Source organism: Eulemur rufifrons, chromosome 2 (assembly GCF_041146395.1).
Source record: "Eulemur rufifrons isolate Redbay chromosome 2, OSU_ERuf_1, whole genome shotgun sequence".
Taxonomy (NCBI): Eukaryota; Metazoa; Chordata; class Mammalia; order Primates; family Lemuridae; genus Eulemur; species Eulemur rufifrons.
Window position 1 is genome coordinate 13928375 of NC_090984.1, and position 23731 is coordinate 13952105.

Here is a 23731-nt window from a genome sequence, read left to right on the forward strand (position 1 = left end):
GACTGAGCGCGGTGTCATCGATCTTTCTTTCCTTCCCTAACAATCTGCCTGGCCTCTGCTGCCCTATTTTGAAGATTATTACTGGCATAGTTGTCTCTAACTTTTCAGCTTTGCCATGGTTCCCCACCACAAGTGATAGCGTTCGCTTCCTTGAAAGTTTGGCTGCCCTCATCCTGCCTCATAAGTATGTGGCTACACTAGCGGGAATAGCCCCTGGACGTCTCATTTCAGGCAGGAGTGGGAAGGGTTATAGGGAGGGGCCACCCTGTCCAGGAAAGCAGTGGGAATGTGGGACCTTCCTCTTGCCTTCCACCCAGTAAGGGCTGAGCCACCTCAGACAGGACAGATTCTAGTGGTTCCTCCCAGTTCATCTGTTCCCACAGAGGCTGCTGGGTGTCCTTGGGTGCTTGTGGCACCAGCTGCTCCCTTGTCTTGGTACTGCCCTGGGAGGAGAGCTTAGGGCTTTCCTCCCCTCATGAGGGATGTGAGAATATTTTGGCAGGTGTGACAAAAGAAGATGACCCCCACCCTCAGTAAGAGGAAGGAACATATGCATACACACAGCCATGCACACACTTACCCACACATACATACACATCTCTACATGGATTTATGCATATCACACACAAGTACTCACACACACTGACACAGGGACTCAAGTGCACAAACACAAACACACACTGTCATTCATGTACAGTCTCACACTTATGCACACACTCAGTCACACACTCACATATGTGGATATACATGCACAAATATCCATGCACACTCATGCACACGCTGACACAAGCACATACAAACACCCATCCCTGCACACATGCTCACACACATCCACTCAGTAGCACACTCACAATAAACACTCAAAAACACTCACACATGGGCACATATGCATAGCCGCAAACACGCATTCATTCATCCGCACTTGCACTTACGTGCACAGTCAGTTGGAAAGTCACACATGGACACACACACATGCCAACTCACTTCCCTGAGCCTCAGTTTCCCCATGGTGAAAGCAGAAATCACAACAGCATACACCCCTCTGGGTGCTGCAACAAGGTTCAACTGAGATGAATTAGTCGTGGCTGTATGATATCAGGCCTGGCCCCCTCAGCTCTTTGCTTCTGATCTCACTTTTTTGAAAAGAGCAACTTGCCCTCCAACACACTCCAGCACCCTGATTCTCCACCCTCTTTCTTTTCTCCTTATCACCTTGTTAACACTGCATGTTTCACTAACTATTGCTATGCCTTATGGTCCGTGTGCCATTGCTAGGAATGTCAGCTCAGCAGGGATGTTTCTTCTGCTCACACCCATCTCCCCATTCCCCAGAACAGTTCCTAGTACACAGTAGGTGCTCAAAACTTATTCATTGAACAAATGAATGAACCGATCTCCAAGTGTAGTAAGTATTGAATAAAGAGGCAAGGGCCCTTCTGGACAGAGTGGAAGTGCATAGGGGCCCTTCCCTCAATGTCAGGAAAAGGAAGACCTCCCCCCCCCACACCCAAAGGAGAATGAAGAGTCCTCCTTTAAGAGGGTGAGAAGTGAGGGAGTTGTCCCATCTCCTAGCGAGATTGAAGGATGCCTGGAAAACAGCATGGAGATTCCTCAAAGAACTAAGAGTCAACCTTCTATTTGATCCAGCAATCCCACTACGGGTTATCTACTCAAAGGAAAGGAAGTCATTTTATCAAAATGACACCTGCCCTGGAATGTTTATTGCAGCACAATTCATAATTGCAAAGATGTCCAGTCAACTCAAATGCCCATCAGTTCATGAATGGATTAACAAATGTGGTATTTGTACACCATGGAATACTGCTCAGCCATGAAGAAGGAATACTTAATGCCTTTTGCAACAATCTGGATGGAACTGGAGACCATTCTCCTAAGTGAAGTATCTAAAGAATGGAAAAGCAAACACCACATGTACTCGCTATTAAATTGGAACTAATTGATGGGCACACGTGTGCATAGAGAGAAGTAAAACTCAATGGAAATCAACCAGGAGGGAGGGTGGAGGACAAGATGGGCGAAAACCTAAGCAATGGGTACACTGAACAGTATCTGGGTGATGGGCACACTTACAACCACGATGCAAGCATTATAAAAGCGATCCATGTAGCCAAAAAGATTTGTACCCCCATAAATATTTTGAAATTAAAAATAAATACTGCATCCCATGTGGGGTGAGATGGAGACCCTCCTCACTTCCTGCCCCAGAAGTAGTCAATTACCTGGAGGTTCCTCAAAAAATTAAAAATAAAACTACCATAGGGTTCAGCAATCCCACTTCTGGGGGCATATGCAAAGGGAATGAAATCAGTACCCCCAAGAGATATCGTACCCCTATGTTCATTGAAGCCTTATTCACAAACAGCCAAGAAATGGAAACCACCAAAGTGTTCATCAACGCATGAATGAAGAAAATGTAAACAATCCCTCCACTGGGCATCTACCCAAAGGAAAAATAGACATTCTATAATAAAGACACCTGTACTTAAATGTTCATAGCAGCACAATTCACAATTGCAAAGATGTGGAAAAAGCCCAAGTGCCCATCAATACATGAGTGGATTCATAAAACGTGGTACATGTATACCATGGAGTTCTACTCAGCCACAAAAAACAATGGTGTTCTAGCACCTCTTGTATTATCCTGGATGGAGCTGGAGTCCATTCTACTAAGCGACGTATCACAAGAATGGAAAAACAAGCACCACACGTACTCACCATCAAATTGATACTAACTGATCAACACTTAAGTGCCCATATGGAAGGAACATTCACTGGGTGTTGGGCAGCTGGGAGGGGGAGGAGGGGATGGGTTTATTCACATCTAATGGGGGATGGACATGTTTGCAGCTCTAACTCAGGCAGGGCAAAGGCAGTATATGTAAACTAAACATTTGTACCCCTGTAATATGATGAAATTAAAAAAAAGAAAATGCATAAAGAAAATGTGGTCTATACATACAGTAGAATATTGTTCAGTCTCCCCCAAAAGAAGGAGATTCTGCCATTTGTGACAACATAGATGAAGGTGGAGGACATTCTGCTAAGTGAAATAACAGAAAGACAAGCACTACATGATCTCACTTATATGTGAAATGTAAAAAAAAAGTTAAACTATTCATAGAATGGTGGTTACCAGAGGCTGTAGGCGGCGAAAGAAATGGGGACGTGTTGGTTGGTTCAAGGGTATTAACTTGAGGTCACGTAGGATGAATAAATTCTGGAGACCTATATACAACACAGTGAGGATAGTTAATTACATTGTATTGTATACTTGAATTTGCTCAGAGAGTTGATCTTAAACATTCTCATGACCAAAAAAAAAAAAAAAGTAATTCTGTGAGGGGATGAATATGCTAATTAGCTTGAAGGTGGTAATTATCTCACAATGTGTATATATATCAAAACATTGTGTTGTGGCTGGGGTGAGGTGACTCACACCTGTAACCCCAGCACTTTGGGACGCTGACGTGGGAGGATGGCTTGAAGCCAGGAGTTCAAGGCCAGCCTGAGCAACATAGTGAGATTCTGTCTCCACAACAAATTTTTTAAAAAATTATCCCAGCATGATGGCATGTGCCTGTAGTCCCAGCTACTGGGGAGGCTGAGGCAGGAGGATCGATTGAGCCCAGGGGTTGAAGGCTGCAGTGAGCTATGATGATGCCACTGCACTCCAGCCTGGGCGACAGAGTGAGACCCTGTCTCAAAATAAATAAATAAAATAAATAAATATAAAATAAAAAACCATTGTGTTGTACATGTTCTATACAAATATATATAATTTTTTTTTTTGTCAAGCATACCTCACTAAAGCTGGGGAAGAAAAGTAGTCCATTACCTTTTCACTCATTCAAGCAGCAAATATTTATCACGCACTGACTACGCGCCAGGTGCTGGGACAGGCTGCAGACAGGAAGTGCCAGGAAGGGAGTTAAGTATAGGATGGGATGTGGGATTGGGTGGAGGGCAGGTAACCAACTTGCCTGATTTACCTAGGACTTAGTTTTGAAAAAGTCTTGAATCCCAGAACTCCCTCTGTCTCGGGCAAAGTGGGAGAGCTGGCCAGCCTCCTGGGATGTGACCTCCTGGGCTGGTGTTTGCCTCCACAGCTCTGGGCTTTGGAGGGGACAGCTCTGCAATGCGGGAGTGAGGACAGGCTCCAGGGGGCAGGGAGGGGAGAGAAAGGCTTGTACCTGAGACCAGAGGCCAGGCTTGGCTATGGCAGCCGGACCCAGGCACGGTGTGAGTTCAAAGCTCAGCTCTGAGCCACCCCCTGGCTACTTCCTCTCTGAGCTTCTGTCCCTACATCTGTAAGATGAGATGAGGACAGTCATCTGCACCACCAATCCATGGTCAGCATGACCGTGTGTCCCTGGATGAACCACCATGACTGGCCACCTCCTCCTTGGATCTCTTGGGAGATGGGAGAAAGCTCCTTTACCTGCTCAAACTGCCCACCTGGGAAGAACCGAGTGACCAGAAGAACCCTTTGGGCAACAACAACACCCAGGGCTGTCCCGCCTGGACCATCGCCTTCCTTTCACCCAGCAACTGGGAACAAAGGTGACTTTGTTTCTCCAGGATTAGGGGAAACAGAGAGCAAACCTTTCCACTTCTCTACAAGATGAGTTCAAAGCGGTGAAAGATAAACTGAAATTCCGGCCAGGGCAGGTTAGACTCAGGGGACCACCTCACAGTTCCAGACAGCCCTGACCGCACACATCTACTTCTGGCAACGCCTCCTCTACCAGTGCTGCCTACTCCTCCTGGGCTGGGGCAGTGACCACTGTCCAGGGACACAGGATGCGTCTCGGCAGGGCACGGAGAGAGATTCGGATGTTCTATGCTATCCCAGCCCTTCTGCCGGGAAGGGAAGTAGAGGAGAAATCATTTCCTCGGGGTGGGGAGGATTCATATACCCAGAGACCACCAGGAGAGGAGGACTCTTCATCAATCCGCAGTCTCTTCCCTAGGTAAAGGGTGAAGAAGGTTGGCATACCAAAAGGCTTAACCTCTCTGACCCTCAGTTTTGTCTTCTGTAAAATGGGAAGTCATTTTCACCATGTGTGATGATTTTCATTACCTCTCATCACACAGGCTCAGTCAAGATAACGCAGGTAACACCCAGGCACGCAGTAGCTGCGCAATACAGCGTGATGGTTACAGAGGTCCTCCGGGATCTTGGAGTGTCTCAGCCACAGGGGCGAGGAGGGAAAGGGCACAAGAGTTTGGGGGTCCAGGGGAGAGAGAGAGGTGAGCGGGAGGTGAATTTACCCTAGCTTTGGAATATTTTTTAAAAATTGCTCTTTGGGGAGATGGAAACTCAGAGAGGTTAGGTGTCTGTCCCAAGGACACACAGCTTGCCAGCAATGGACTCAGATTTCTGTCCTGGGATTAAGGAAGTCTTTTCTGGTGTTTTACGTCAAAAGTCCTGTGGGGTGTCTGGACTGATTCCAGGGGAATCCCTTTTGGGGAGGGTCTGGTGTGGCCTGAGGGGTTGTCCCGGGGACCTGGGAGTGACGGAAGCAGGGAAGGGGTGTCAGCCCAAAGCACAGGCGACCAGCCCTCCCTGGGACAGGAGCAGGGGTCTGCCCAGTGTGATAAGCCCCCAGCGTCAGGCCCTGAGTAAGCCTTGGGGAGGAAAGCAAACAGCCTGTGTTTGTGGCGACAGTGCTTGGGGGACACGCCCCATCGGAGGTGGTGGGGTTGTCCGGTGCAAACCCGCCCACCATTCAGACCATTGTGTGGGCGCCTCACAAAGGCGTCCAACCGCAAAGCTCTTCCCGGGGGCCACTGGGGCCACCGGGGCTCCTCGGTGACTCAGGGCTGGGGGGATGGGGCGCCTTCCCCTCCTGCCCTGAGGGCTGCAGCCTGGCCCAGGCAGGGGAGGGGGCGGGGCGGTGGCAGCGGGTCCACCAGAGTGGCTCACAGGCGGGTCTCACCCAGGGCTGCTCCCCTTCTCAGGGTGGGGGGAGGCAATGAGTCTCCCCTTTCCAACCCTCCTGGCCTCAGTTTCCAGGCGAAGCCATGAGAAACAGTCCTTCCTCCTCCGAGGAGTAAAGGAACTGACATCTAAGCACCTGGCATATCATGGGCAACCCCCTTCTACGAGCCTCAGTTTGTCGTGGACACGGGGCTGGGGAGGTTGGCTAGAAAGCCCCAATTTCCTGCCCCCCGAAGCAGCTAGAATAAATCAGTCGGGGTGGGGGGGGGGTGGGCGCCGGGAGGAGGGCCTTTGTGTATTCACACCTAATGGGGGAGATGCCCACTGTCTCGGGGATGGGCACCTGTCGTGTAGCTCTGACTCACGGGGTGCAAAGGCAATATATGCAACCCAAATGTTTGTACCCCTGTAATATTCTGAAAAAAATTAGCAAAAAAAAAAAAAAAAAAAAAAAATCAGTGGGTGGGTTTGGGCAGCCCTGGGGCCAGGTATGGAGGATCTGGGACCCTCTCTTTGCAGGGAACAGAGCCTGGCTCTGTCCTGCCCCCAACAATGCACATAGGCACCAAGCTGGACCCCAGCCCTTCCCCGAGGCCTGGGGGCTTCCTCTGGGCAGCAAGACCCCAGCTAATCCCCCAAATGACCGATAGCCCTGGAAAGTCCCCCTTTGGATGGAGGAACGTGCCTCCCCTGACCCTCCCAAGACGCCTTTCTGTGCTTCTGCTGTTGCCCGAGCATCTGCTCTGCACCCCCAATCACACAGCCCAGATACACTCAGCTCCCACTAAACTCCCCAAATTCATCTGGCGGCTCTCTGCCTCCTCCTGGCTTTTGCCCATACAGTTCCCCCTGCCGGCAATGCTCTTCCCTTCTTCCACGAACTGGGTGCCTGTCAACTTCCAACCTCTGTAAAAAAAAATCCGATGCCACTTGCGAGTTTAGGCGAACACCCCCTCATCGGTCCCTCTAAGACAGCAGAGCTTGTGCTCAGCCGTGAGCCCTGAGCGAGCCGGCACCTGTCTGTCTCGTCCAGGAAGGCTGGGATGGTGGCTCGCTCATTCCCCTCCCTGAGAGCTGGACACAGGTGCTGGGGATAGAGGTGTCCATGCAACCCCCCCAGGGGAGGAGTGTGTGCATGTGCCACTGAAGGAAAGAATGCCTGGGTGTCTCCGTCTCCGGTGTGAACTTGCCCCAGTCCAGAAAAAGCAGCTTTATCGGGTCAGCAGAATGAAGAAGGCATTTACAGAAAAGCCAAAGAGAATCTCTGGCTGTCCCCCTCGGGGTTTGAGAAGCCCCAGGCACCTGTCCTATCAGCCCCTGTCCTCCAGGAATTTTCTTAACAGCCCCACCTATCAGCCCCTGTCCTCCAGGAATTTTCTTAACAGCCCAGCCCTACTTACCTGGCCAGCAGGTGAGGAGGAGGTTCACGGCCAGTGCCAGCAGGTGCCTGCGACGCTGCCCGGGGTGTGCAGGGCCCTCCCGGCCCATCCTCCTGCCCAGCTGGGCTGTGCTCCTCTCCCCCGAGAGAGTCCCTGAGACTGAACCCAGCCCAGCCTGGCCCTGGCTTCAGGGAGGGCAGCAAGGACACACCTTGCTGAGCGTCCCGAGAGGGGCAGGGCCTGCCCTAGGGGGAAGCAGTGGGTGCCACTGCTGCCGGCAAAGGTCAGATGGCATTATTCAGTGCCCGAGCGGTGACTAACACCTGCAGCCTGATGCCCTCCGACAGGAGGGGCTCAGAGGAGCCCCCACCCCAGACAGAGGCTGACCCTGGAGTCTGCTGCCTGATGGAGAGACCCACCCCCCCATACGGGGTCTGTCTGGGCTTAAAGGAAGACAGGGGGCCCAGGCATAGATATGTTCCATTCTGCAAAGCCCCCAAGTTCTACCTGACCCCCTCCTGCTCAGGGGCTGGCCCCACCAGACTGGAGCTGGGTGGACCTTCCCTGCGGGGGGAGCCATGCCTGCTTCTGGAGGGTTCTGGAATGTTGGGGAGTGCAGGGGAGGTTGCATTCCCACGCAGGAACTCCCTAGCTGCCAGGGGAGCTGAGGGCTGGGCTTTTCGTACCCTTCCAGAGCCCCATGAAGCTACCTGCACATCACCCCTGACCCCCTCCGGACCACACAAGGTCACCATGGGGGCTAGAGTCCCTCACTCCCCAGCCAAGCCCTTCAGCTGCACGTGACAGTGGCAGAGGTGTGCAAAGGGCTGGTGCAGGGTGCAGGGAGGGCTTCTGGGGCTGTGCCTCCTTCTCACCAACCCCGCCGGTTGCTTATGGCCCGAGGCCTAGGCTATTACAACATCCATCCTAGAAACGAACTCCCCCCTTCCAATCTTCCCAGCACAGATTGCAGGGTGATTTTTCTTACGTGCCATGTTGCTCAGTGCCCACCCCCCCGAATTCTCCTGGGTTCAGACACTCAGGAGACCCCCTCCCTCCAGCCTCTAACAGCCAGACGAGGTGGCTTTATCATCACTCACCCTGCAGGTGCCCAGTGGAAAAGAGGCTGGCGGTGGATTTGGACCTCGGAGTGCCACGGGGCCACCCACCTCTCCTGGGTCTTGTAGCTGGAGCCAAACTCCATGGACCCGTGGCCTGAGCAACCTCATCTACAACTCCTAGGGGCTTATCATGCTCTGTGCAATTTCTTGTTAACCAACTCTGCTCTCTGCTTGCAATGTCCCCATCTCTCTTAGTACACAAACACTAAGCAGCCTTGAGCAGCCCCTGGCAGCATCCTGGCCAGATCAAGACATTGGTGGGAGACACCAGATCCAGGCTGGGAAGGGGCAGGGAATCAGGGAAGACTTCTTGGAGGAGGTGTTACACCATACATCAAGATGGAAGGATAAATTGGGGTCAACCGGGCCAGGGGAGGTAGAAGGGAGGAGAAGGAAATTTTCCCAGGGGGGAAGACAGTAGCTAGAGGCAGCAGAAAGGAAGACAAGAAGGGGGAAGTTGAGCCTGGCTTTTGTCCAAACTCCCACTCTAGTTCTCTACCAAGGCACCCCTTCCTGTCTTAAGTAAAATGATTGCAGGGAAACAGAAGCCAAGCCAGTGGGCCCCTCTGGGCAATGACGGTGTTCAACTCCCGCCACCTCACAGATGGGAAAACTGGACCCCCCCCCCACCTCCGCCAGAAAGCACCAGTACCTGCAAGTTCAATGGCAGAGCTGGAAACAGGCCCCAGGAGCCTGGACTCCCCAACCAGTGCTCTTCCTTTTTAAGTAATTCAAATCTTCTTTGTCTAGGATCCCCCAAGTGCCATCAGTCTGCGCTGTCCTTACAAGGGGTGTGCCAGGGTTAATGAGTTTAAGTTCACGATGGGTAATCACAGCTACCGTGTGTCAAACACCTCCTGTGTGCTGGGCATGGTTTCCAGTCATCACCAAGCTATAGGCTTTCCCTCTTGGCTACTCTATAAGGCAGTTGCTGTTCATGGCTCCATTGCACAGGTGAGAAAGTTGAGGCCCAAGGACCTGCCCAAAGTCACTCAGCTAGAACAGAACAAAGCTAGGATTTGAATTCACTTTTTGAGTGGGACCTGCGGTTCTCACATTCAAGGGTGGTTTTTCCCCGCAGGGGACATTTGGCAATACCTGGAGTCATTTCCAACTGGGCAGTGGAGAAGCTGCTGCTATTGGTGTCTAGTGGGTGGAAGGCAGGGGTGCTGGCAATTGTCCCACAGTCGACAGGGCAGCCCCACCCGCCCCACGGCAATGAATTACCAGGCCCCAAATATCCATGGTGCCGCTGTTAAGAAACCCTGGTCTAAAGCAGGTCTGCCCGATGGAACTTTCTAGGGTGACGTTTGTGGTCTGTGTCTGTGCTGTCCGATACCAGAGCCGCCAGCCACATGCGAGTAGTGAGTGAGCACTGGAAATGTGGCCAGTGTCACTGAGAAACTGATTTTTAAACTTTATTTCATCTTAATTTAAAAAGTGATCCTCAGGCTGGGTGCCATGGTTCATGTAATCCCTGCACTTTGGGAGAGTGAGGCAGGAGGATCCCTTGAGGCCAGGAATTTGAGACCAGCCTGGGCAACAGAGCGAGATCCCATCTCTCAAAAAAAAAAAAAAAAAAAAGAAAAGAAAAGAAAAAAGAAAAGAAAAATTAGCCAGGCTTGGTGGCAGAACATCTGTCCTATAGTCCCAGCTACTCGGGAGACTGCGGCAGGAGGATCGCTTGAGCCCAGGAGTCTGAGGTTGCAGTGAGCCGTGATGACACCACTGCACTTCAGCCAGGGTGACAGAGTGAGCCCTGTCTCTAAAAAAAAGGACAAGTAGGAGAGGAAGTCCCCCACAGCAAACGTCATAAAAAAAACTAGAGGTAGAGAAAACTGGACAGAAGCCGTTGACAGTCCTTGGTAAGGGAGTTTCCACACAGGAGAACAGACGAGACCAGATTGTCGGGCTCAGAAGTCAAGAAGAGATGGCTGAGGTAACCAGAGTTTGAATCCCCACAGCAGCAATAATGACAATGATAATAATATAACAATTTTTACTATAATAATAATGCTATTATATTTGATGCTATCATTTTACTATGATGATAATGTTTACTGAGCAATTAATGTATGCAAGGCAGCCATGCAGGAACCCGGAAGGTTGCCAGGGCTAAGGGCACTGACATTCAATCACAGAATCCGCAAATGACGTTCATTCCATATTTTCTCTGAGCTACGCCCTTCACAGAGCTCAATGACTCATTCAGTTCTCGAGGCATCTCCAGGAGGTGGTGTATTCCATTGCTCCGTTTTACAGAGGAGGAAACTGAGGCACAAAGAAGTGATTTAACTCACACAAAATCGCACAGCTGGGCACTGGATATTTCCATTCCTGGTATGTTCAAGGACGGGCAAGACTAACAGAAGAGGAGAGAAGTCAGAATAGTGTTGTGGGGCTGGGGGGCACTGTCTGAAAAAGGGCTATGAGGGAAACTTCCAGAACAGTGGTTCTCCAGTGAAGGCAATTATGTCTCCTGGGGACATGTGGCAATGTCTGGACACCTTTTGGGTTGTCACAGAGGTGGGAAATGCTGTCATCTAGTGGGTGGCACCTCACCATCTTCCAGGGGTTGGGACAGCTCCTCCCCAACAAAGAATGAGCCAGCCTCAAACGTCAAGCACGGTTCTAGAGGAAGGGAATGCTCCGTACCTTGAGCTGTGTGCAGCGGTTACACTTACGTAAAAATTCATCCACACTTTACCGTGTGTATGGTATACCGCACCAAAAAGGGGTTTTTTAATTAATCTAAAATTTAAAAAAAATGCCCTTGGCAGAGCACAATTTTGAACCCACGATTTTTTTTCACCTGAATAATGACAACACCCTGTTCACTGGATGTTTCTCTCCTCACCCTCCTCCAAACCATTCTGTGCAGTTCACCTGTTCAAACCTCGTCAGTGGAGGGCAACGCACACTGTCTGGGTGACGGGCACCCTTAAAACTTTGACTCTAATGGTACAAATGCAAATTATGTCCCCAAGACGTTTTTACCCCCGTAATATTATGAAATGAAAAACAGAGAAAAACAAAAACTCGTCAATGGCCTCACACCGCACCGAGAGTAAAATCCAAATTTCTCATTGCAACCTGCATAGCCCTGGCTTCTGGCTCCAGCCACCTCCTGGAGCTCTTCCCTTCTCTCTCTCTCTCTTCTCCACCACGCTGGCCTCTTCGCTGGACCGTGCGCACACTTGCATTGGAAGGAAGCTGCATCCATCCGTCCCATGCCCTCTGCAGAGCTCATCATGCAGAGCAGTAACTGGAGTTCCATATTTGTGCATAGAATTTATCTTCTAAGATCCCACGTTTACATTCCATGAAATGCACTGATCTCAAGTGTGCATTTGCCGGGTGTGTACAAATACATACATTGGTCTAACCCAGAGCCCTACCGAGATATAGAACATCAGCATCACCCCCGGAAAGATAGAGAATGTCACCCTCATCTTTTTTTTCTTTTACGTATAATTTATACCCAGTGAAGTCCACACATCGGAAGTGGATAGCTCTGCCCACCCCAGAGCCATGGCACTTGCGCTTCCCTCTGCCCGGCTGTCTACACAACTGGCTTCGTCCCACCCTTCAAGCTTCTACTGTCTTCACCACCTTCCAGACTGTCCGGCCTTCTTCCCTGTTTCCATCTCATCCTGCTCTTTACTGCCTTTCTAGTGCATGTTGATTTTCTAAATCTCTCATGATTCCGTCATTCATTTGTTCCCTTGTCTACAGTCTCTATTTACCTCCACGGGCAGGAGTGTCTAATTCATGACTATGTCCCCCCTGCCTGCCACCCATTAGGCTCTCAAATATTTGTTGAATAATTAGGAAAAAAAATAAAGTCCTAGGATTTCGTCAGTGGGCTTGAGAAGGGAAGCCTATTCCATTTAATTGAGGGTCACATTCTGTGAGATGCTGTCTTGGACTCCTTCCTTTCTGGAACCTTCTAAGTCATTCTTGACCTTCTGCCCGCCCCCTCACTTTAGTCCATGCCCTCGTCCTCTCTCTGCTCTGACGTTCCGAAACATCTTCACTCGTACCCATTCCCTGTGGGAAAGCCCCACCCTCTTCGAGTTCCTGTCGACCTAGCCAACAGAGTGACCTTTCAAAAATGCAAGCCTGGCCATGCCCCGCCTCTTGTCCAAATTCTTCTGTGCCTTCTCACCACCCTCAGGATCAAGTCCAAACCCTCCAGCCTGGCGTTTAAGTCCCACCTTGAGCCGGGACCTGCCCCCCCATTCACCTGACATACATCCTGGCGCCTCAGCTGCAAACCTTGGCCCCTGCCGCGGTTCCCCGTGCCGGGACTGTCCTCCCTCCCTCCCTCCCTCCACCTGACGTAGCCTCTCCTGACTCTCAAGGGCTCTTTGCTTCCCTTTTCAGAGAGAATGCAAAACCCCCCTCCCTGTTTCCAGCGCACCTTGTAACTTCTTCCCTGAAAGTGCATGACCACATGATCACATATCTGTGTTTTCATTTCTTAACTCCCTCTGAATTCCCGAGTAGCGCAGAGGGTACCTGGCACACAACAGGTGTGCCACACACACACAAAAATGTTTGCTGCCTGATTCATTCATATACTGATCACTCACCAGGCACCAAGCTCTGGGGATAAAGAGATGAATGGGTAGAGGTGGCTGAAAACTCAAATAGAATTCTACCCACATGGCACCGACTGTGTGTTTTCTGTACCCCTTTGGCGCGGGCATCCCCCTTTTGATCTTGATGTGCAGTTCTTTGCATATGGTGAGTGGGACCCCTTGATGGAGGCTAAGCCAGCTCAATCTCAAATCCAGACACATCTGAGCAATTCTGCAGAATGATGGACGGATTGGAGGATTCGAGGTCTATTGATATCTTGATGCTATTGACATTTGGGGCCGGTTAATTCTTTGCTCTGGGGCAGAGGGGCTGTCCTGTATGTTGTAGGGTTAGCAGCCTCTCTGTTCTCTACCCATGAGATGTCAGTGGTATTCCCAGCCCAGGCCCCAGGGGTGACAATCAAAATGTCTCCTAATTGAGAATCACTGATTTATATCAATATCAAAGAGTCTGGCCCAAAGACACAATCCGATTATCAAGAAGTGACTCCAGGCCGGGCGCAGTGGCTCACGCCTGTAATCCTAGCACTCTGGGAGGCCGAGGTGGGCGGATCGTTTGAGCTCAGGAGTTCGAGACCAGCCTGAGCAAGAGCGAGACCCCATCTCTACTAAAAATAGAAAGAAATTATATGGACAGCTAAAAATATACATAGAAAAAAAAAAATTAGCCGGGCATGGTGGCGCATGCCTGTAGTCCCAGCTACTCGGGAGGCTGAGACAGGAGGATTGCTTGAGCTCAGGAGTCTGAGGTTGCTGTGAGCTAGGCTGATGCCACGGCACTCACTCTAGCCTGGGCAACAGAGTGAGACTCTGTCTCAAAAAAAAAAAAAAAAAAAGAAGTGACTCCAAGTACAGCTCATTGGTTATTATAAAAGGTATGGCTCTTGTAACAATTCTCTGAGCTATATACTTAAAGTGTGTAGATTTTAGTATAAAATACACCTCCATATAAAAAGAAAAAAAGAAGAAGCTAATATTGTTTATCTTTCTGGAGTGATATTGGTGCTGTATCTCTCAGTAGGGATTTGGGTTAGACAGATATGTGGGTTTGTGCAAACTTAGCAAATGCACGCTTGAGATCCGTGCACATGCCATTTCCCAAAGACCAGAGAAAGCTGGGATGGGAAGAGCAGGTGAGGGGAGAGAGCCCCTCCCCCCCTCAGAATACATCCCCGTCCTAACCCCGGGAACCTGTGAAGGTGTTACCTCCGCTGGCAAAGAGGGCTTTGCAGACAGGATGCAGGTGATGACTTTTGAGACAGGGAGATTATCCCAGTGTCATCACAAGGTCCCTAGAAGAAGGCGGCAGGAGGGTCAGAGTCAGAGAGGGAGACGGGATGATGGAAGCAGAAGTCAGAGAGTCAGAGAGAGATTTGAAGATGCTACACCACTGGCTTTGATACCGTAGGAAGGGGTCGTGATTTAGAAGCTGGAAAAGGCAAGAAGATTTTTTCCCCCTGGAGCCTCTGGAGGGATGGCAGCCCTGCCAACCCTTTGATATTTAGGGAGACCCCTTTTCAGACTCCACCCTCCAGAACTGTCGGATGGTAAATTTGTGTTGTTTGAAGGCACTGAGCTGGTGGTGATTTGTGACGGCAGCCACAGGAAACTCATTCACCCGAGGACCAATTAGGGACTTTACGGGGAGAATCAGAGGAGTGACACTCACTCCCCACGCACATCCAGCTGGCGGGAAGCACAGAGGGATACGGATGCCCAGGCTCTAAGAACTTATTCATCTTAAAACTGGAAACTTCGTATGCCTTGACGAGCATCTCTCCCTCCATCCCCCTTCCCTGGCCTTTCTCTGCTGTCTTAGGTGGCCCTTGGCCCCCACCATTCAGCTCTTTGCTTCTATGAGTTTAACTATTTTAGATTCTACAAGCAAGTGGAATCCTATAGTATTTGCTTTTTAAAAAAAATTTCAGAGTATTACGGGGGTACAAATGTTTAGGTTACATATATTGTCTTTGCCCCACCCGAGTTAGAGCTACAAGCATGTCCATCCCCCAGACCATGCACACCACACCCATTAGGTGTGAGTATACACCATCCCCTCCTCCCCACGCAACTGCCCTACACCTGATGAGTGTCACTTCCATATGTGCACATGAGTGTTGATCAGTTAGTGCCAATCTGACGGTGAGTACGTGTGGTGCTTGTTTTTCCATTCTTGTGATGCTTCCCTTAGTAGAATGGGCTCCAGCTCCATCCAGGATAGTACAAGAGGTGCTTGATCACCGTTGTTTTTTGTGGCTGAGTAGAACTCCATGGTATGCATACACACATTTTATTAATCCACTCGTGTATTGATGGGCACTTGGTTTGTTTCCACATCTTTACAACGGTGAATGGTGCTGCCATAAACATTTGCATGCTACACATCCAATAAAGGGCTGATAACTAGAATCTATATAGAACTCAGGAAAATCAACAAGAAAAAAATCAAACAGCCCCATTAAAAAGTGGGCAAAAAGCACGAACAGAAACTTTGCAAAAGAAGACAGACTCATGGCCAACAAACATACGAAAAAATGCTCAACATCTCTAATCATCAGGGAAATGCAAATCAAAACCACAATGAGATATCACTTAAATCCTATAGCATTTGTCGTTCTGCACCTGGGGTGTTTCGCTTAGCATAAGGTCCTTCAGGTTCATCCATGTTGTCATAAATGGCAGGATTCCTTCCTTTTCTAAGGCTGAATAATATTCCATTGGATGTATATATCAGATTTTCTTTATATATCCATCTGTCGGTGGACACTGAGGTTGTCTCCATACCTTGGCTGTGGTGTAAGGCTGCAGAGGTATCTGCAATATGGGCGTGTAGATATCTCTTTAGAATCCTGATTTTTTTTTTTTCCTTTGGATAAACACCCAGAAGTGAGATTGGTGGATCATATGGGAGAGTGGTCTTTTCAATCGTGCCAACAGGGCAGATTTTAATTACATGAAAATGCTCAGATTGGACTACGAAGCCCCCTAGGGTAGGGTCCGGATTCCCAGGCCTTCTTAAACCAGGCAGGTAACTTAAGAGAGGGAAGGAGTTGGTAGGGACTGGAATGACCGCACTGGGGAGAGCTAACTCCACCAAAATGGGGCAAACCTTTCTGCTTTAGTCACAGTGGGAATGAGGTAGAGTTGCTAGACTATCCAATTCTTCAATTGCCATAAATTGCCATAATTGCAATTTCAAATTTCATAAATGGACTTTTTTTTTTTTTTTTGAGACAGAGTCTCTCTCTGTCACCTAGGCTAGACAGGTCCGTTAAATCCTTCGAGCCAAAAACCAAAGCAGACAGGTGGGAGCTGGCGGCACATACGTCCCCAAATGTCCAGCACCAATGCCTTGTCCAGATCTCTCTGTCTGGCGGGGCAGGGGCCAGCCTCCTCTTCCTCCAGCCCTAGCAGAGGCTGTATGTGGCACTTCCCAGTGGCCGGGAGGACCCCTTCCTGCTGCATAGTTGGCTAATGACAGCCACACCCTACTGGTCTTCATGGTCCCCTGGGTACACCTGTGGCGTCAGCCAGCTCAGGTAACACCATGACGGGTTGCTAATCTCAAGTGTCCACAGAAGCAGCTGAGAAGGGCTGCAAGGAAGTGCTCGGGTGGGGCCAGACCAGAAAAGCCAAGGCCAAGGTGGGCTCTCCTGAAATATGCAAAGAGCAGGCTGGGTTCCTGGAGGTAGGGACTTGGAGGGTCCCCAGCAAATGACTTAAAAGAGCCATCCTTCTCCCAGTACTTTGCATGAGCCAGGTGCCGTGTTAAGTGTCTGCTACACACTGGGGCATTAAATGCTCTTAGATCCACCTTGCATAGGTGAGGCTGCTAAGAATCAGTGGGTTCAGTGGTGTGTTCACAGCCGGGGTTCAAACCCAGAAAGTCAGAAGCCAGAGACCAACAAGAAACCACTGGCCTCCCCAGCACGTTCCTAGCACAGCATGGAGGGTTAACAAAGAGAAAAAAACTCAGAGGGAACATGTGACTCCCCCTCTGTGACAGACCCCTCTAAAACAGCTCTTCTGATGGAAAGGCAATGCAAGCCATATATATGGTTTAAAATTTTCTGGCAACCAGTCAAACAAAAGCTTTTTTTTTTTTCTTTTTCTTAAGAGCCAGGAGGGATGGCTTACACCTGTAATCCCAGCACTCTGGGAGGCTGAAGTGGGAGGATCACTTGAGACCAGGAGTTTGAGACCCACTGGGGCAACATAGTGAGATCCCCTCTCTACAAAAAATAAAAAATTAGCCAGGCGTGGTGGCACATGCCTGTAGTCCCAGCTACTCGGGAGGCTGAGGCAGGAGGATCACTTAAGCCCAGGAGTTGGAGGCTGCGGTGAGCTATGATGACGCCACTGCATTCCAGCCTGGGCGACAAAGCGAGATCCCATCTCTTAAAAAGAAAAAGTGTTCAAACTTTTTCTGTTAGGGCCAGAGCAAGTATCTTGGGTTTCATGGGCCAAGTGGGCTCTGTTGCTATTCTTTTGTTATTGTGGTGATTGTTTTTGATTTTCCCAGCCCTTTATACGTTTAAAAACCAGCCTCAGCTTGAGGTCTTTACCAAAAACAAGGATGCCAGGGCCTTTGTCCGTGACCTGAGATAATTCATTTTAAAATGATTGAAAGAGGAGGAGGAGGGGGAGGAGAGAAAAGGAAGGGAGGAGGAGCAGGGAGGAGGAAGAAAGAAAAAGGGAGCAGAAACATCCATTAAGCCTCACATCTTTTGCACGCCCTCTTTGCTGGTTAACACCTTCTCATCATAGCTTAAATTTCAGGCTCTCACAGAGAAAACCCTATCTGATCCCCTACCCCAGGTGCAGTTACCCTTCCTGCACACTGTCTGCTTCCCCTATCCTCCAGATCATTGTATTTTATTGTGACAACTTCTTTGACGCCTGTCCTCACTGACTCTGAGCTGTATGAGGCTGGGACCGACTAGGCTATCCACTGGCATCGGGCACAGCTGCAACATCTATTCAACCAATGGATAAAGAATCAAAGGTAATTAAACACTTGCATGGCCAATGTCCAGTTGGAAGATTCAAAAGGGAAGGACTTACCGTTGCCGGTCCTGGTGTGTGAATGTGGCCAGTGCCGCAGCCCTGAGTGTGGAGGGTGTGGCTGGGCAGGGGGCACTGGATGCATCTGGGGTCCGGAGCCTCCCGGGTCCCATCCCTGGCCTCTGGTGCCTGGACTCCAGGAACTCATAGGACCCTCTGGCCTCACAGGTGACCTTGAAGGGACTGGGCTGGACGCTGCCCTTCCAGTTAGCTTTCTCTTGCCATCCACAAAAGCATCACTCACGTTCCCAACTCCGGACAGCAAGCGTGTCTGTGGGGGTCTCCCAGGGGAGATGGGCACATCAGACGTGGGCACATGACGATCACCCACGATTTCTGTGGCTGTAACCAGGCTTAGCAGGGCTCTGGCGTCCAGGTGAGTAATTCCTCCTGGGGAGAAAAGAGCCATTCAGTAATTTAGAAAATCCTGAACCACAAATGTACTTCAGAAGAGGCATTTCTCTGTAAGTAACCTCTGAAGAACACCCATAATTATAAATGGCCCCAGCAAACGAAGAGCTACCCCAGTCCCAATCAGCCCAATTCTGCCGGAAGCTGCAGTAATCAAAATCAAAAATAGAAAAATACATATTAAATTACCATTTTTGTAATCAAAAACCAATGTAGGCAATTTCATGTGATTTCCCCATAATATGTGTTGCCTGCAATGGGTGCAGGATTTGAGAGAGATTATTTACACAACGGGGTTTAAGACAATGTCTAGTCAGTGCTCAGCATAGAATATTGTTATTTTATTAATTATTGAAGCTGGACATGGTGGCTCATACCTGTAATCCCAGCACTTTGGGAGGCCAAGGCAGGAGGATCGACTGAGCCCAGGAGTTTGAGATCAGCCTGGGCAGCATAGTGAGACCTCGTCTCTGCAAAAACTTAAAAACCAGCCAGGCATGGTGGCGTGTGCCTGTAGTCCCAGCTACTTGGGAGGCTGAGGCAGGAGGATCACTTGAGCCCAGGAGATCGAGGCTGCAGTGAGCTATGATGACACCACTGCACTCCAGCCTGGGTGACACAGCCAGACCTTATCTAAAAAAAAAATTATTGCCTTCACTTCTGGATCATGACTGAATTTACCCTTGTTCAGAAGAAAGGAGGAGATGAGGAACTGGAACAAATCAAGGCTCACCCTTTGGGAGGGGAAGAGAAAGGAGACAATCTTGCCGTCTCATTGTTAATTTCAAAGAGACACATTCTATTTCTGATGAGAAATTTAAAAACTTATGTCATCAATGTCAGTGGAAAAAAAATAATGCAAAATGATTTTATGGTGTCATAATAAATATGTAATTTTTTGGTAAAATATGAAAAATAAAACACCCTCAAATACTGGAAAGACCTGAGTATCCACAAAAGAAATACATCATAAAGTAACAACAGTTGCTTGACCTTGGATAATGTGATTGTGAATTTTTTTCCTCTTTGTTTGCTTTTGGAATTTTTTCCCTCATTTTTTACTTTTTAATATATATATATATTTTTTTTTTTTTGAGACAGAGTCTCACTCTGTTGCCCAGGCTAGAGTGAGTGCCGTGGCGTCAGCCTAGCTCACAGCAACCTCAAACTCCTGAGCTCAAGCGATCCTCCTGTCTCAGCCTCCCGAGTAGCTGGGACTACAGGCATGCGCCACCATGCCCGGCTAATTTTTTCTATATATATTTTTAGCTGTCCATATAATTTCTTTCTATTTTTAGTAGAGGTGGGGTCTCGCTCTTGCTCAGGCTGGTCTCGAACTCCTGAGCTCAAACGATCCGCCCACCTCGGCCTCCCAGAGTGCTAGGATTACAGGCGTGAGCCACCGCGCCCGGCCCTTTTTAATATTTTTAATTGACAAATAATAATTGTATATATTTATGGGGAATAAGTTTTAGTGATCTATTTCTCAGCATGGTGACCACAGTTAATAATAGTGTGATGCATATTTCCAAATTGCTACAAGAGTCGATTTTTCTTAAACTCCAGAAACTCACTGAGGATGAGGGGAGTCCAGCCCTGCTCAGCCCCTGGGGCAGTTTTGGTGCACCGTACCTACTTCCTGAGTGACCAAGGGAAGATATTTTTAGTGTTATATGTTTCAACTGAGACTTCGGTTCTCTGAGGGAAGAAAATACGGTCAAAATGAGAGCCTGGAAAACTCTTTCTTTCTGCTTCGAACTCAGATAATGACCATTCAAACGGAGCAGAAGAGTCCTCTTCTGGGAGGCTCAAGTCTCCTGATCTATGTGACCTTAACAGAGTAAAAATGTCCTTAAATAATTAGTAAGTGATGAGGTTTTTTGTTTTCTTTTTCTTTTTTTTTTGGACAGAGTCTTGCTCTGTCGCCTTGGGTAGAGTACAGTGGCATCATCATAGCTCACTGCAACCTCAAACTCCTGGGCTCAAGCGATCCTCCTGCCTCAGCCTCCCGAGTAGCTGGGATTACAGGCGAGTGTCACCATGCCTGGCTATTTTTCCTATTTTTTGTAGAGATGGGGTCTGGCTCTTGGCCCAGACTGGCCTCGAACTCTTGAGCTCAAGCGGTCCTCCTGCCTTGGCCTCCCAGAATGCTAGGGTTACAGGCGTGAGCCACCTCGCCCGGCCTTGAGTTTTTTGAGTATTACTTTTGTTGTTTATGCAATTTGATTATAATGTCATATCATTTTTAATAATGGCAGTGTGTTTTGATTGGTCTGCCTGCAAAATTTCCTGAACATTGAACCAAACGTCTCTTGTGAGCTGGTGCAAACAATGCAAGAATTTTGATCTTGGCCCTTTGAGCTCATGTACACCAAATATTCTCCCTGGTCATCACAAGGCCTCAGTGACCTCCCATATGCTTGGCACATGCAAACCTGTAACTCCAGCTCACCCCTTTCTCTTTCCTGAGGTCCGGAATCAAACACCCGGCTGCCCAGTGAGGATACCTGACCAACTTCAAGCCCAATATGGGTGCTACGAGGTGGACCGCTCCCCTGTCCCTTAGCTCTGTGAAAAAAAAAAAAAAGGTGTGTGGGAGACCAGATTATGCCACCCTAAAATATGCCTCTTTGGCTTAAGGACCTTTGGGCCGAAGGCAATGCCACTGTGCTTCGCCCCACTCCTGGCTTTGATCACCATACCGGCCTTCAGACTTCCCACCCCAAGTCCATGCTGTCCTCAAGCAACCAGAGGGATTGTTTAAAATGATGGGCCTGGTGTGGTGGTTCGTACTTGAAATGTGGCTGGTGCAATTAAAATACTGAATTTTTTATTTTCATTGATTTAAGTTCAAAAACAGATTCTCAAATCCCATTATTGGAAAAGTTTTCAGTGTGTTTGGGACAACTTGGGTATGTGGATCTACATGTTCAACTGTAAGATCAAGTATTTTAAAAAAAATGTGATTAGCCCAAATCAAGATGTGTTGTAAGAAGAAAATATGCACCTGATTTTGAAGACTTGATGTGGGAAAAAAAAAAAAATGTATGTAAAGTGTCTCATCCATAAATTTTTATTTTGATTGCAAGTTGAAATGATAATATTTTGGATAAACTGAGTTAAATAAAATAATATTAAGGCTAATTTCACCTGTTTCTTTTCACTTTTTTTTTTTTACTGTGACTATTAGAAAAATTAAAATTATGCATGTGGTTCACATCGTATTTCTAATGGACAGTGCTATACTATAATTCTCCTCATTTTACAGAGGAGGAAATTTGGGGCACAGAGAGGCTAATTAACTTCCCAGTGTAACACAGCTGATGAGTAGTGGAGCTAGGATTTGAACCCAGAACGTGTGGCTCTAAAGCCAGTGCCCTTGGGCACTAGGTTACACGGCTGAGTGTCATGACCGCCATGTCCCTCATACATCGTTGTAGGAGGGGCCAGCTGAAGATCAGAGAAACTCCCCCTCCCCCTACCCAAGGGAGCCCTTGCACCTCGATTGTCTACACCGGACAGGAGTTGAGTGACACGTTTGGACTTGTCTCCCTCTGCCCTACAAACTCTCATTCAGGGAGGATGCCAATCTTCATGTGCAGCCTCATCACACAGCAAGAGGAAAATGTTTGTGGGCATCAGGCGGAAGAAAAAGTAAGGTGTGGAACAATTGTGTTTCTGGATGGTTGAGTTTCAAATAAACGAAACTCTCTCTCTCTCCCTGAGTGTGGCCCTGGGGACAAAACCAGGCCACTGCCCAGCTTCCAAGAGTGCTGTAACACAGCTTCAGTGTTAGGCACTGAATGCTTGTGTCCTCCCCAAATTTATATGTTGAACTCCCAATGGGATAATACTTGGATGTGGGGCCTCTGGAAGTAATTAGAGTTGGAAGAAGTCACAAGGGTGGTAAGGTGGGTCCCTCAAGAGTCAGAGGGGACCTCACACAACCGACTGAAGACCTGAACTGAACAAAAAGGCTGAGGAATAATAAGTTTCCCCTGCCTGGCTGTTAGAGCTGGGGCATCAATCTTCTGCCTTGAACTTGAACTTACACCGTCAATTTTCCTGGGTCCCCAGCTTGCTTACTGCAGGTTTTGGGACCTCTCAGTCTCCAATCACATGAGCCGTTTCCTTATAATAAAACTAACACTCTCTCTCTCTCTGATTTTTTGCTGTTTCTCAAATTCACTTTTGCCTCAGGGCCCTTGCACATGCTGTTCCCACTGATTGGAACACCCTTCCACTAAATATCTAAATAGCCCATCTTCACTTCATTAAGTCCTCTTCCCAGATATTACCTCTTCAAGGACTACCCCCATCCCACTCCTGAACCCCCTGTCCCCCACTAAATCTCTTGCTGTCATAGTTGCTCAATAAATGTGAAATGAAAAAGTGATGGAAAACAGCTTCTTCTCAAATCTCTGTCTCCTGCCCTCTCTCTTTCCCTTACCCCAAATCTTTCTCCTCGCCTTAGCTAACCACAAATATTCTCCTCACCCTGTCTCCTTCCATTGAAAAATCACCATCAACTTGCTGATGAGGGGCTGTGAACCCTGCCACCCCAGTATCTAACTCCCCATGGCCGATCTCTTTCACCTACAGGCTTTATTTCCTTGGGCAATTTGCTTAATCCTTCTAAGACTTGGTTTCCTCAACTACAAACCATACGCAAACAGAAATTGGTGTGTTAATCTGTTTCACTATAGTAACCATTTTACTATCTATATGTATCCCATAACATCACTTTGTAAACCTCCAATATACACAATAAAGTTGATTTAAAAAAGAAAACCTGATCTCACAGAGCTGTTGAGAGGATTAAATGGGGTTATTAATGCAAAGCTTTCAGCATGTGATGTTACAATGTAAACATCAAATAAACAGCAGAATGGGCTGTTGCAATAATAACTCTTACCTAAATATGGCTAAGAATTGTAATGCTTAATATAATCATTAATAATCATAGTTGTATTACCTCTTATATGTTTTTGTATTTTTTTTTAGAAATGGGGTCTTGCTATGTTGCCCAGGTTGGTCTCAAACTCCTGGGCTCAACGGATCCTCTCACCTCGGGCTCCCAAAGTGCTGGGACTACAGGTGTGAGCCACGGCACCCAGCTTCACCTCTTCTATTGACCTATGATTCTCTCCGTACCACATGATAAGTCATCCACAGACATTTATTGAATGA

General features: G+C 48.4%; 1 protein-coding gene across 1 annotated transcript in view; it reads right to left on the reverse strand.

The window, feature by feature from the left end:
- The window catches only part of MUC16 (mucin 16, cell surface associated), a 154893-nt gene that overhangs the window by 123826 nt on the left and 7336 nt on the right, over positions 1-23731 (reverse strand). The window contains 1 exon segment of the mRNA XM_069491483.1: positions 18131-18520. Coding sequence (XP_069347584.1) covers positions 18131-18520 — 390 coding nt within the window.